Genomic DNA, 15,052 nt, shown 5'->3' with positions numbered 1-15,052 from the left:
ATCATGGATGCGCTGTATCAAACATTCCCAATCATAGATGGCAATATGACATCAAACAACATAACCCCAATCTTGTATCGAATTCTACTTGTAGGAAAAGGCAAGACTATGTTGTGGGCAACGGTGAAGAAAATTCCTTATTGACGAAATAGGCGTGCTTGGTTTCATCTTGGAAAGGCGAAGAAATGAATAACTTGAGCTTCGGTGAAAGAATTCTTCAGCAGTAAGTTCCCCGATACCGAATGCATAGTTGATAAACTGGACACAAAGGGTGTAAACGAAAGCTTTAGACTCGGCTGTGATTTTTCAAAGAAAGATCAAATTGTTGAGAGTTCTCTGTGGCCAAAGAACGTAGTACTGAAACGTTTTTTATTCAAGAGAGTGAGCAGCCAACCAACAAGGTAGGTAATGTTTCTCATGTTAGTACAATAGGCCAAACCCCAAAGTCAAATAATTGTTATAATGCTATAATTTTACAATAGCCTATGTTAATATTCAATGTTTAAGAACTAAATCCAATCATGTTTCTTTATTTTGCAATGACTTTGAACCAAATGTGCTATGTATTAGTGAGCATTGGCTAAGTGAAGTTGAAACCTAATTTTACAGGAAAATTAACCAGTTAATCTTAGCTGCTGCCTTCTGTAGGCTGAATTTTAAGTGTGGGGGAGTTGCCATTTTTCTGGACAGTGGTATCGAAGCTCGGGTCTTAGATTTGTCTGAGTTTAACCAGGAGGTAGACTGTGAGCTCACAGTTATTGAATTGATAAGATTCTCAACAATAAATGTTTTTATTTACCGATCACCAAATGGCGATTTTCCCGAATTTTTAAATAGGCTTGATGACTGCCATTCTAGGTTACCGCCCAATAAATCCATCTTAATAGGAGGTCATTTCAATGTCCCTTTGAACATTGATAGCGAGCCCACACTGTAAGTTTTAAAAATCTTGTTCGTACCCATGGTATGTTTGTGACCACCACAGAGCCAACTTGAGGAGACCGATGTCTGTACAGTATCGCCAACAATCTGGATTCCTGGAACTACAGTGTCAGGGGTACAGAACCTTGTATTGCCGACCATAAATGACCAACCTGGTGGAGGCCTAATAACACTTTCACTTCCATGGAGTTCAAATGACAACTTTACTTATAGATCAATCAAGGATGAATTGTTAGGACCGTTTAAGTTAGCATTAGAAAAACTGAACTGGAGCCAAATGGCGAATCCTAGATCCAGTCCATGCCTTTTAAAGAATTTTTGACATGTTTTATAACGTTTTCAATTCATATTTCCCTGAGAAAAGTAGACGCCCTAACTCATTCTGCCAAAAGCGGAGGAGCACTCTGCCTGATACTCCTTGGTTTACACCATTTTAGGACTGTCCAAGTTTAGGAACCTGGTACTTCTACTGAGAGATAATCATAGGTAGACTGGCACTCTTGTAGATAGTAATAGGTTTCACAAACTCTACTGTTAAACTAAACAAATCTATAGGCGCAGGACAAGCTCGCTAATACTCAGCATATTGAGAATGCCTTGAATCCATGCCAGGCAGCCTGGACGCTCATAAATGGCCACAAGGATTCGTCTAAACCTGCATCAAAATGTACCGAAAGCCCTGACACTTTTAATAGGTAACTGTTAGACTCCATTGGTGCTGTTGTTGACAGTATCCCTGCAGTTGACTTGATCCGTCGTCGAGGGGTCAGTACGTCCGAGGTTGATCTGACTCGTTGGTGCTTTGTGACACCTCAAGAGGTTGTGAAATTGGTAAGTGGGTTTAGGAGGTCTCATAGCTCAAATGTTTATGGTGTCTCTGTGGCTGTGCTTCGGAAAGTCATAGCGACTCCAGTCTCCATGACGATTAACAACTGTCTGAGATTTGGCGCTTTTCCTGACTTCCTGTGTATACAGTGGCGTCGGGCCGGGGGGGCACGTGCCCCCCCCAACATTATGCAAAAAAAGAAAAAAATAATATAAATTATCTTTAAATTACGTATATGTATACACTAAAAGTTACGAATGAATAACTAATATAGATCCCCCGTTAGTCTATTTTTCTGTATGCATCTAATTTGATTCTGTGTGTGTAAAGTATGCGCGTGTTACAACTAAATTTACAAGTGCCGGTGAGCCGACTCTGGCCGGTTGCGCCCGAGCTGGAGCAGCCGATCGAATGCACCCGAGCCCAGCCGACGCCGGCCGAGGGCCTCCGAGCATTGACGACGCCTGGCGGAGGGATATCATACCAGCTCAGTGCGCGTGTGTTGTGTTGTGTAGGTGGTCGCCACGTTTTATTCGTTCAATAAGCTTATTGTTACTAGCTGAGCTGCTATTGTTTGTGTAATTTTTGCGGATGTTCGTTTGTTATCATGTCTAAGAAACAGTCCTCTGTACTAACATTCTTTAAAAAACTTGGAAATTCAAGTGAAAGTGTAAATGAAGATAGACATTTAGCGGGAAGTAGCACTGGAGGTAGCGTTGGTGATGAATCGCCATCTTGTTTACGCCCAGATCGTGATGCTACATTCCAGGGCGAAAGTAGAGATCCTTCATTGGGAGTACAAAGTGCAGATATTGCAAAAGGAGCATTTCAGCCTGTTGATTGTTTTAAGGTAAGCAAGATTCAATCCAAATCGAGGCAGTTCAAAGAATCCTGGTACAGTGAATTTAATTGGGTCGAATATAGCCCCATTAAAGACGCTGCATTTTGTTACCCATGCCGACTATTTTGTCAACATAAGTCTGGTCGCGGGGAGGAGTCATTCACTAAACTGGGCATGAACAATTGGAAGAAAGCTTTGGAAAAATTCAGGAAACATGAGAATAGTGAAATGCATCAAAAATCTAAACAGTTTCTCAATGAGTATAGAAAAGCAGGAAGCACGGTAGCAGATTCGTTGTCCTCGGCACATACTAAAATGGTTGAGATGAATAGGAGGTATTTAAAATTCATAATTGAAAACATCCTATTCCTTGGAAAACAGAATCTTGCCTTAAGAGGACATGATGAGAGTACTGCTTCATTTAACAGGGGGAACTTTATAGAACTGCTACAACTGAGATCTACTCAAATGGAGGAAGGAATCCAAACATTAATGAAATCCCCAGTCCATTCATACAAAAGTGCCCAGGTACAAAATGAGATAATAGATTGCATAAAAAGTGAAATGCTTCAACAAATTGTCCAAGAGGTGAGTGAGGCTTTGGCCTACTCAATTATTTGTGATGAAACTACGGATATTTCAACCCGTGAACAGCTTAGCATTTGCATTCGATACATTACTAAAATAGATGGACACATTAAAATCAATGAAAGGTTTTTGGGCTTCGTTGATGTGTCAGACACTACTGGTGAAAATTTACATCACACTATTAAACAGTATCTGCAGCAGTTGGGTATAAGCTTAAATAAAATGCACGGCCAGGCATATGATGGAGCTAGTAACATGAGCGGCAAATTCAAAGGTGTTGCCTCAAGGTTCCAAGAAGAAGAGCCTAAAGCTTTGTACACACACTGCCATGCCCACTTGCTTGATCTGGCTGTTCAGAGATTTTGTGAAGAAATAAGACAGCTTCGGAATTGCTTATCCATAGTAAATCACCTGTATAACTTAATTAATGCATCAGCTAACAGGTTTTCAATATTTGAATCAATATGTAAGCAAAGCGGAGAAACAAAAATGAAAAGACTGGTGAGCTTGTCTCGAACTAGATGGACAGTTCGACACAAAGCAATCCATGTAATTCTAGAGCAGCTCCCTGAAGTGTACGAAACTTTGGAAGTTATTGCAAACGATGTATCAAATCGTAAAATTGCAGCCGAAGCTGATGGTCTAGCCAAACAAATCAGCACATTTGAATTTGTATTCAGTTTAAAACTATTGCACAGCGTTTTGAGTCAGACTGATATACTCTCCAAAGAACTGCAGAGTGAATCTCTTGACATTTCTAAGGTTTTTGCAAAAGTTGAATCAGTCATTGACTGTTTAAAACTGGACAGAAATGATGATGGCTTTATTCAGATGTGGAATGAGTCAGAAGAACAGTGTAACAAATATGGTATGAAAGGTTTGTCAGTTGAAAGGCCTTCACTACCACGCAAACGGAAGATTCCGAAAAAACTTGAAGCTAGTAGTAGCTCTTCAGATGCTGCATTTCATCAATCACCTGAACCTGAACCTGAACAGATGTTCAAGACTGGCATTTACTTTGCTGCTTTAGACACAGTAATTGTAAACCTGCAATCTCGTTTTTCAAGAACGATTATGATAAAATCAACTGCATTGCCCAGTTACTATTTAATTGGACCGAAATTGACAACAACGCTGTTATGGCAATCCAAAAGTTTTATAACTTGTCTTTAAGTTTCTCTGTACATCTTAAGTTTTTTCACTGTTATGCAAAGAACAATTTTGTCAAAACAGACAAAGCAACCACAAGAATAACGTTCCAAGAGTTGGCTGATTTTTTTTATTGAGAATGATCTTCAAGCCAGTGCACCAGATGTTTGGCAGCTACTAGAAATATCACTTTCGTGGCCTATCACAACAGCAAGCGCAGAAAGATCGTTTTCTACACTACGAAGGCTAAAGACATTTCTTCGAAGCACCATGACAGAAGACCGCTTAAGTGGGCTTGCCCTGATGTCTATTGAGCAAGAATTGACGTCTGAATACATGAAAGATAAAAAACTAGATCTGTTAGTTGACAGATTTTCAAATCTAGCCGATAGGAGGCTAATGCTTCATTAGAAGTAACGAAAATTGGTTCGTTGAAAACCATTACTGTAGTTCTGTTCACCTTAAAACTTTGTCTTGTACACAAATTTGTTTTTGTGTTATAAATGTCCTTGCAGTTATGTCTAGAATAGAATAAACTTGTATAATTTGAAATTGAGTCTTTTTACAATCCATCAATATAGTAAAAATTGATTAAAACCAATGTTTAACAAAAATACACATATACTTTACTTTAGTTCTTAAGTGGTAGTTTTCAAAAAAAGTTTCCACGGGACCACCCCCCCCCCCCGGAGACCCCGTGCCCCCCCAAATTATTAGGTCACGCTACGCCTATGTGTGTATATCACGCACTGTTCCAGTCTTCAAGAGGGGAAACCCTAAAAACGTGGGTAGCTACAGGCCGATATCCATCATTCCAGTATTTGCCAAAATCCTGGAAACAGTTTTAGAACGCCAGCTAGTACACCATCTGGAAAAAATTTAATCCACTCAAATCTGCAGCATGGCTTCCGCCGTGAAAGAACAACAACTACTGCTTTAATGGACCTGGTAGATATGAACAAAACGGCCTTCGAAGATCGGAACTTTGCGTCATTGGCCCTCTGTGTCCTTAGCAAGGCTTTTGATTGCATACCACACAAAATTTGTCTAGGCAATATGGAGTTGGTGATGTGGTCCTTGACACCTTAAAATCCTACTTCCGTGGAAGGCAGCAGGTTCTCCCCGTCCATGGTACTACATCTAAACCCAGCAATGTTCGGCATGGAGTTCCACAGGGCTCTGTGCTTGGCCCAGTCCTGTTCCTTGTTGCTGTCAACGATCTCAGTTTGGATGGGAAAGCACTCCTCTTCGCTGACGACACTACCATTTGTCACACAGGGACGCCGGCGGGAGACGGACAGTCTACTCAACAGAGCAAAGCTTTGGTTTACAAGCAACAATCTTAAGCTTAATGAGGAGAAAACCCAGCGCATGATCTGCTCATTGGGTTCACAAGTAGAAGAGAACAGCTAAAGTGTCAGGCTGTTAGGGTTTTTCCTCGACCCCCTACTTTCGTGGAAAAAGCATGCTGAGTTCTTCTGCACTAAGTTAACACGTATGGTTTACCTGCTGCGCAGATTGGTAAATCTGGTGGATGAAAAATATTTGTTGGTGGCCTACTATTCTTTATTTCACAGCTATCTGGTCTACGGCTTGTTACTATGGGGCCATTCATCTGCGTGCTCGGAGGTCTTCAAGCTCCAGAAGAGTGCAGTCCGTGCTATCGCGAGAAGCGAAAGATTGGACAAGTCAGACACAATAATGTTGTAATTCCAGAAGCTCCAAGTGTTAAATATCTAAGGCTGCACCTTGATATAAGACTGAATTGGCATCATCACATATAGATCGAAAGACAATAAAATCTAAATTCTTGCAAGTTAAATTGCCTTCTTGGTAAACATTTCAACAAACTGTGGAAAACAAAATACTCTTGAACAAAAGAATTTTAAAATCTATATGGACTAAGAGCAACAACTATGGGTTACTGCCAGCAACTCCAATGTAGAAACGATTCAGTCAAAAGTTTTGAAGATACATTTTAGATGATCCATGGTATATTTAAAATAAAACTTTGCTTGACGATTTGAAAATTCAAAAAGTACGACTAGAATTCACTAGATATAGCAAGCCATATGTAGCTAAATTGTATAATCATCCTAATAATGTGGCAGTGATTTATTAGACACTGGGTGATGTGAATAAAAACTTAGCAATTGCTTAAAGCATTTAGTAAAAGCAAAAGCAATTGCTAAAAGAAAAAGCAAATGCTATTAGCAATTACTAGGGTTGAGGTGAATAATCTTTTGCTTATGCTAGACAGCAAATGCTGGACTTAAATAGCAACTGCTTGTTTTTTCCTGTTGGGAATTCCTGGTTTTATCTTGTGTTTTGTCAGTCAGTTTGTCATTTGTGGTCTGGTCTTCATACAGTTTACCTGTATCTGTAATTGTAATTATGAGTTCATCTGAGAGTGATGTTTTTGGCGGTGAGGAGGAATTCTGTGCTAATTACCAGTTTGTAGAGCTTATCAGTAAGTACCCTATTGTATTAAATAATTCTCAGGTACCCCAAATTAAAAAACAAACAGAACAAGCTTATTCGAAAATAATTATGGAATATGAGAAGGTATTTGGCAAAGAGAAGAGATAACAATAATAAAAAATACAACAGAAAATACACAATCTAAAATGGAACCTTAAGAAGAAAAGTAATAAATAAGCTACAGGTAATAAAAAAATTGTTTTAAAAGATTGGGGAAAAAAGCTGCTGATGTTATTAGAAGTTGATAAAAACCCAAAATTTACGAAGGTTCCTGGAGCCCAAAGTGCAGGAACCCCTAATGATAATGCACAATCTTCAAGCGCGTCTGCAAGTGCTACCTGTGTCGAACAATTGTCAACACCTTGCGGTTCTACTAGTGGCAAGAGGCAAAAGGTTCAACTACAACTTTTTGAAACAGAAGAAACCAAGAGTTTGGGAAATGCAGACTTACAACGACTGGTGTTATTAGAACAACTGCGGTTAATTCGGATGCAGAAGGAAAAAGAAAAGATCATATTAGCAAAACTGAAACAACACGAAGATCAGCAGACAAACGTAGCCCATGGTGCTGAAAAAACATACTTTAACCTGTAAGCGAAAGTACATACTGTGTAAATTAGGCTACAAAAGTGCTTTTGTATGTTTTTTACAATTACATTCAGAGAGTATTATATAAGTTTATCTATTAATTGTGGTTTTGTTTAATATAAAGTTGTAAACATAACTGTGATTTTTTTTTTTAAGGAAAGGATTTGTTAGATGTGATCTGTTACACTCACTAAGTTTATATATTACTAATTACATTTTTCAACTCATCTCGTTTTCTTTGACCAAATCTCCTTCTGGCGGCTTCATTTTCAGGCACTTCTTCAAATGCACCAGCACCATTATCGTCATCTTCTTCCAATTCAGAGTCATCCCAAAGTAAGTAGTCTTTTAAATATTTTGCTATGTTGTGCAGAGTTGCACATATTGAAGGAACTTTATCCTATGCTACACGAATAGGATTTTGAAGGATGGAAATCCTTTTTTTAACCGGCCAAAACATCTCTCAATCGTTACTCTTTCTTTAGCATGTAATTTGTTGTAAGCTTTTTCTTGTTGTGACGTTGGATTTTCATAGGGGGTCATTAACCATGGACTTATTCCATAACCAATATCACCTAATATAATTGCATTTTCCTGTGCTCTGTTCATGACATAAAAAATTGACGAATATCTTAAAATTCTGCTGCCGTGGACAGAACCAGGCCACTGTGCATCGATACTGGTAAATATTTCTTGTGCATTTCAAGTTGCTTGAACATTTATAGTGGTTACACCCTTCCTGTTAACATAATCATCTGCAAACAAAGTTGGTTTAAAAATAGGAATATGTGTACAGTCAATAGCGGCAAACGCAGTTGGAAAGTTGAAAAGCCTCGCCCATTCTACTTTTGCCTCTTCGATTTTCCTGCCATCAGGAAATATTACCCACTCCTTAGATTTATCCACTACTTTTTTTTAGAACAAAGGGTATTGTTTTTGTCACTGTTGATCTACTGATACCTAGGTCCTCTGCAATACCATTTTGAAAACCCGGATCTCCCAAAAATCGAAGAAAACCATCATCCTCTGTTTAGATGACAAAGCTTTCCCTCTAGTTTCTGAGTACTCACCCAAGAAATGGTCTGCCAGCCACTCAACATTATTTTCTGTAAAGCGATACAACTCCTTGTACCTGTCTACATAACACTCAACACGCTCACGGTAATTTTTCTGTTTACGAAATTAAAAAAAAACTGAGCCATTTTTAACACGTCTGGTCACTTTAAGAACTTTCTAGCATGTGAGGGGGGATGCTTGATAATTTTGTAGTAAATGCTAGAACATTTAAGCAAAAGGTGAGTTTTATTCACATGCATTTGCTGAAACGAGTAGCAATTGCTAACCAGTTTACCAATTGCTAGAGAGACTAGCAATTGCTTATAGTACAAGCTTTTACTATACTTTTATTCACATGAAATGAACCTTTTGTTTAAGAAATACCTAGCAAAAGCAATTGCTAGGCTTTATTCACATCACCCAATATCCTGACTACTAACTACTAGACTTCAAAGACAGTAGCGTAGCCAGAAATTTCGTTCGGGGGGGGTCCGAAACCGGGGATCCGGGGGACGTTTTGTGTGTTATTTACCAATGAGTTCACTGGTAAAAGGTAAATACCAAAAATATGGAGCTTTAGTAACTACGCCTTATAGAAAGTGGAAAAATTAATAGGCAAATTCAACTCTCACAGCAACTCTAGTACCACAAATTTTCTTGAATAGCTACAGAAACTTTACGAAGTTCAATTCTGGCCGAGTAGAAGGCACCAAAGTGATGTTGGATTCACTGGATAAGAAAGAAAAAGAACAAAACAGTGCTTCACTCAAGCGTATAATTGACACAAACTATATTCTGTGGAGAAAATGAAATACCCCTTCGGGGACATTGGGCCACTGATGGCCGAAAACCCTTTAGAAAAGGAGGGCAATTTTTGAGCGTTGCTCGGGTACAGATCAAACTAACGGTCGGAAAATGCACCGGAAAAACTCTTCTGCTTCGGCTACTTTGAATTTCACTGATTGAGGTATTTATGAATGAGTTATAATGACGATTTTTTTTATCATTACGTTACGACGTTGTAGACGTGTAATTATATATATAACACAATAAATAATTTAAATAATACAAATTTAACTTAATTTAATTTAACAGCTGTAACAAATACAAATGAAGTGTCTCAGTATCATATGTTTACTTACTACTGCATGCAATTTTGGGTAAAAAAGCTGTCGCCATTATAGGTTAACATTATTAGTGCAAGAAAACATTAATATCAGATACTGCTTACAATGCCGAGAAGAAAACGCCCAAACATAGATCGTTGAAGTAGATCGAATGTGCGGCGAGCTACCTTACGCGCTAATCGCACTGATGACCAGCAAGCGACTGAACATGATAACAGTCGTATTGGTATGGCGCATTTGCGTTCTACAGTAAATCAGAATGAAGTGGATAGACAAAGAATGCAACGAGTTTGGGCACATCGATCACAACAGCAGCGAGCCCGGGAAAAGGAAATTGACCGATTCCGCAAACGTAATGCTCCTGTGAACCTGGAACGAGCAGCATTCTCCTACGATCCAGAAATCGATTATAATGCCGACAAATCTGTAAAAATTGGGGAAATGTCAATCATTTGTCAACATTGTAAACCATTAAAATACAGCGGTGAATCGGCAGGTTTATGTTGTGCTGGCGGTAAAGTAAAATTGCCACAATTGGTCCCACCACCTGATCCGTTATACTCATTAATTTATGGGATGGAAAATGACTCTAAACCCTTCTTGGCCAACATACAAAAATATAACAATTGCTTCCAAATGACGTCGTTTGGCGCAACGCATATTGTAAAGGACAGTTTCATGCCTACTTTCAAGGTAGTATACCATACTTAATTAATTTTTTTAATTATACTTTGTATTTGTATCACAAATAATTTAACAGGATCATAAACCATTACAGATACAAGGGCAAACTCATACATTATGTAACATTTGGTATCTGTGTGCTACTTACCGTGAAGCGTGTCAACTATTACAGTTACTCGAGGATGATATAAATTGGGATAATACATTCAAGGATTCCATCATATCTTCATCACCACATCAAATTCGAACATTGTTTGCGATTATAATATCCACATGTTTCCCTTCGAATCCGGAAGATTTGTGGATGAAATATAGGGATGACATGTCTGAGGATGTGCTACATCGTGTGCGATGTCAAACTTCTAATCCTACACTACTAATTAATGCGGAAATTTACAATGAGACATTGATCATGATAGAAGATATGTGTTTATTGATGGCAAATAAAGTACTGTCGTGTTTGGGCCTGACAGCACCCAATCGTTCAATGCAAGATGCATTTAACCATGAGTTACAAAGAGAACAACAGTACGATACTGAAGCATTGACCGAAACAGTTGGCGCAACTGTTCCACAATTAAATGAACAACAAAGGATTACTTACGATATTTTGATGCAAGCTGTTAACAGTGGATCTGGAGGGATTACTTCCTTGATGCTCCCGGGGGTACTGGAAAAACTTTCCTAATTTCTTTGCTATTGGCAAAAATCCGATCGCAATATGAGGTAGCCCTAGCGTTGTCTTCATCTGGAATAGCTGCAAATTTACTAGAAGGTGGACGAACTGCACATTCAGCCTTGAAATTACCACTAAACATGCAAATCAATGAAACACCAGTTTGCAACATCACCAAAAATAGCGCTATGGCAAAGATTCTACAGATATGCAAATTGATAATTTGGGACGAATGCACAATGGCCCACAAGAGGTCGCTGGAGGCACTGGACAGAACATTAAAAGATTTACGTGACAACCAAAACATTTTTGGTGGAGCCATGATTCTGTTGTCAGGTGATTTTCGTCAGACTCTTCCAGTTATTCCTCGGTCAATTGTTGCTGACGAACTAAATGCGTGCCTAAAATCATCTTAACAATTTTTTAGTGCAACTGGGACAGGTAGTTGTTTTATTCTGCCGTTCTATCCACTTTTTGCAAAAGGGACAATGCATTGTAAAAGTTCTTATTCTATAAAAACAAATCAATCAATCAATTTAAAGGAAAGTGACTATCACGTTACAAACGAATTCAGCCAATTATAAAAACAAAGCGATCTGACATTTGATCTGACAGAAATTTAAAACACCTTTTTGAAGACACCTTTATGTTTTTTTTATTAATTATTGTGGCATTGTTCAACAGCTGCGGTGTAGAAGGCGCTGTATTCATTGCATTTTGAACAGTTCTAAGATGCCATAGTAATGGCCTGTACTATGATGATGATGCCTTTATAAAGTTACTGGTTCTGCAATTAGGGTTTAAATTAATATGGTTTATGTTAAGAGGTAAGTGAAACGAAGTTCACCGGGTCAGCTAGTACCTATATAAATATCGAGAAAAAAAAAACAAAAATAATCACTTCCGATCGGAATATACTAAGGAAAATGAAATAATACCTCAGTCAGTGAAATCCAAAGTAGTCGGAACTTCTCATCAGCAGAGTTTTTCCGGTGTATTATCCGACCGGAAGTGATTTTTATCAATTTTTCTTTGATAATTATATAGGTATTCAATAATTAGTCGGCGTTCAATTGATACCTAAAATCAATGTTCTAACATAATTCTAAGTACCACTTTTATCTCAACAACTCAACCAGTGAAATCCAAAATCGTTAAAATCTCAATCAGTAGAGCTTTTCCTCGGTATTTTCCGACCGGAAGTGTTTTATTGTTTTTTTCTCGATAATTATATATGTATTTGTCGGCGTTGAATTAATATCTAAAATCAACGTCCTAACATAATTCTATGTACCACTTTTACCCCAACCACTCAACCAGCGAAATCGTCAAAACTTGAATCTGTACAGAGCTTTTCTTCGGTATTTACCGACCGGAAGTGATTTTTTTCTCGATAATTATATAGGTACAGTGTACAGTTTAATGATAACAAAAATCGTAGTAATTCAATTCAAAACTCAATCGAACATCACGTTTACCTCAATCACTGAAGTCCAAATTAGTTGAAGTTCTAATCAGTAGAGTTTTTCAAGTGTATTTTCCTACCGAAAGTGATTTTTTTATATTTTTCGATAATTATATACACGTCTACAGTTTAATCACACCTAAAATCAACGTCGTAACTTAATTCTTAGCAGTCATTATACGTCCCCAAGACGAATTTGAACGAAGTGGTCGCTAATTTAAACTTCGCCGTGTTACGGTTCAGTTTACTTTGCGACGTCACGTGACCGCGCCCTATAGAAATACCGTGATTACACTACACTATCCGAAAGGCCGAGGCCAAAAGTATCGTTTGATACTTTATTATTTAAACGAAAGGACAGTTATATGTTTAACAACGGTCACTTTAATCAATTAAATTAATCAATTTAATGTTTGTAGACAAGAGTAATGATAACTCTCCCCTTTTCTCCTGCTCTATGCTTAATTTTTTAATATGTCTTAAAATTTCGGGGGGGTCCGGACCCCCTGGACCCCCCCCCCTTCGCTACGCCACTGCAAAGATGTCACAAGTTAGACCTTACTGACCGCTTTTGGTGAAAACAACCGACATAATTTAATCATCAATGCTGTTGTGCATTCAGATTATTAATTTTTTTTGTAATATCATGTAATAATTTACCCACAAAATTATTTACTTTATGTTTATTGTAAAAGATTGTAAATAAAATATTGTTAAGAAGTTACACAAGTCTAGAACTCTTATCTATCTTTATACTCTTTGGCAAGCCGTCTGCTATTGCTAGCGCGAATGGAACTGTTGTTTTGTTTTGGTTAATGTAGTTTACAGAGTATACACACTACACAGGTTTAGATGCAGATGAGAGTGTATATAATGTGTTTAGAGATGGTTCTATGTATAAATAGGCAATACAGTAATGGAAAAAATCTATGATTGTGCTTACATTCAATAATTCTCACCACGATACAATAAGTCTAATTAATTACAAAATTTGATTCAAAAAGGTTCAAACACAGCTACAATCAGTCATCAAGCCATCTCTTTCGACATTACTCAATTACTGTAAAACTTGTTAGTCTACGCATAGAATATGTAAAAGTTTTTTAAATTCCCATTAGTTATGAAGAAGTGATTTCCAAAATAACTTGATGGTCAAATTCAACTTATTGGTAATAGTGTATTTCTACTGTGTCACAGGCCTTGTGGAACAACTTTGAGTACATCCGATTTAAATTTTGGTTTTCCAGTTTATTGATAAGAATCGAAAAATGAATCATGCTGCAATTTTGGCCCTAGGTGGTATTGGAGGAGATGTTTTAAGGGTTTTATATGATGTAAGTTTCTATCTAAAATTGAGTTGTAAAGTTACTGTTTGTAGTTGTAGCCTATCACCTTTTTTTAGTTATTTTCCATACATATAGGTCCAACGTAATCTGTGTTCAGGAAAACATTGATCAGACATCCCTCTGGCCATCAATGCTGGTTTCGTTGGCGCCCTTCCACTCTTTGTTGCTGATGGAAAAAGAAAAAGCATATCATAGGTAGTAGCCTACGTAAATTCAAGCTCAGGTCATGTAAGCACTCCTAAATGCTAAATGTAACGGACACGAGCTTTTTACTGTCTTATTGTCTATAAAAGAAAATATGTTTATTATATGAAAAAGTGGTTATAGGTAATAGTAGTTATTGTTCAAAAATCAGTATCGGTTAGTTATATCAAAATTTATAATTAAGTAGTATTGTTTGTCAATATCTATATTTAAAGAACTGGGTTCGCTTATCGTACCTTACCCGGACAGGCTAGTTCAGTAATGCCTCCGGCCATCAGCACGGGCTATAAGCACCCCTGGTGCTAATAGTGGCGAGTGATAAATATCCCTTGAGCTAGTACTGATCAGTAAAATATAAAATTCCTGAAAGCTACATTTACGTTACAGTGCACTCTCAACACTAACTTTCCCACTGAATATGGAGATAAACACCACTCGCTAGTACCACAAAAGGAATAAACAATGACTAAAATTTCAATACCAGATAACTTGATTCTCAAGATACTGTTTGGACGGATATTAATTAACTTTTTTCGGCGCTGCTAACACTCAACTAGGTACTATATTTGGCTTTTATCTAAACTATTATATAAAAATCTAATTTTGTCTGTCTGTGTGTTACTCAGTCACTTAGTACTAAGACTGTAAGTTTTACATGGACATCCTAATAGTCCGTGGTTAACATATAGGCCTACTCCTATTTCAAAATTTCCTCTGGACTACGCCCCACTTGTCTTGAAAATTTCCTTTTTGGCTTAATCAGCAGATAGTAATTATGTTTTTGTAAACAAAAATAAACTATTTATTTATTTATCAATGGACAACCATTTTTTATAAGAATAATACAAATTAATTAATTCAAGACAGACAGCATAATCGAACAAATTTACAATAAAACATGGTGTGTTAGTTTTGACTTTGCAATAAGTATCAAAAAATAACAAATCATAAATAACACTAACCAACTCGAAAACTAATATTAACTTAAATGTTAGCAGATATTAAGTAGTATATGCAGCGCTTGGTCAGTAAAGTAATGCAGATTTCAAAGGCAAAGTTACTATCTAACTTTTGCTACT

At 37.4% G+C, this 15,052-nt stretch overlaps 1 protein-coding gene across 2 annotated transcripts in view; it reads left to right on the top strand.

The window, feature by feature from the left end:
• The first annotated feature begins 13,220 nt into the window (after positions 1-13,220).
• LOC124354689 (gamma-tubulin complex component 4) overlaps positions 13,221-15,052 on the top strand; it is a 38,998-nt gene continuing 37,166 nt past the window's right edge. The window contains exon 1 of one of the 2 annotated variants that reach the window (XM_046805326.1): positions 13,221-13,757. In XM_046805326.1, coding sequence (XP_046661282.1) covers positions 13,692-13,757 — 66 coding nt within the window. In that variant the 5' untranslated portion in view covers positions 13,221-13,691. The remainder of the gene's footprint in view (positions 13,758-15,052) is intronic. The other variant, XM_046805325.1, reaches the window with a different exon arrangement.

This window comes from Homalodisca vitripennis, chromosome 2, assembly GCF_021130785.1.
Source record: "Homalodisca vitripennis isolate AUS2020 chromosome 2, UT_GWSS_2.1, whole genome shotgun sequence".
Classification (NCBI taxonomy): Eukaryota; Metazoa; Arthropoda; class Insecta; order Hemiptera; family Cicadellidae; genus Homalodisca; species Homalodisca vitripennis.
The sequence above is the reverse complement of the archived record's forward strand: the minus strand, read 5'-3'. Positions and strand labels throughout refer to the sequence as shown.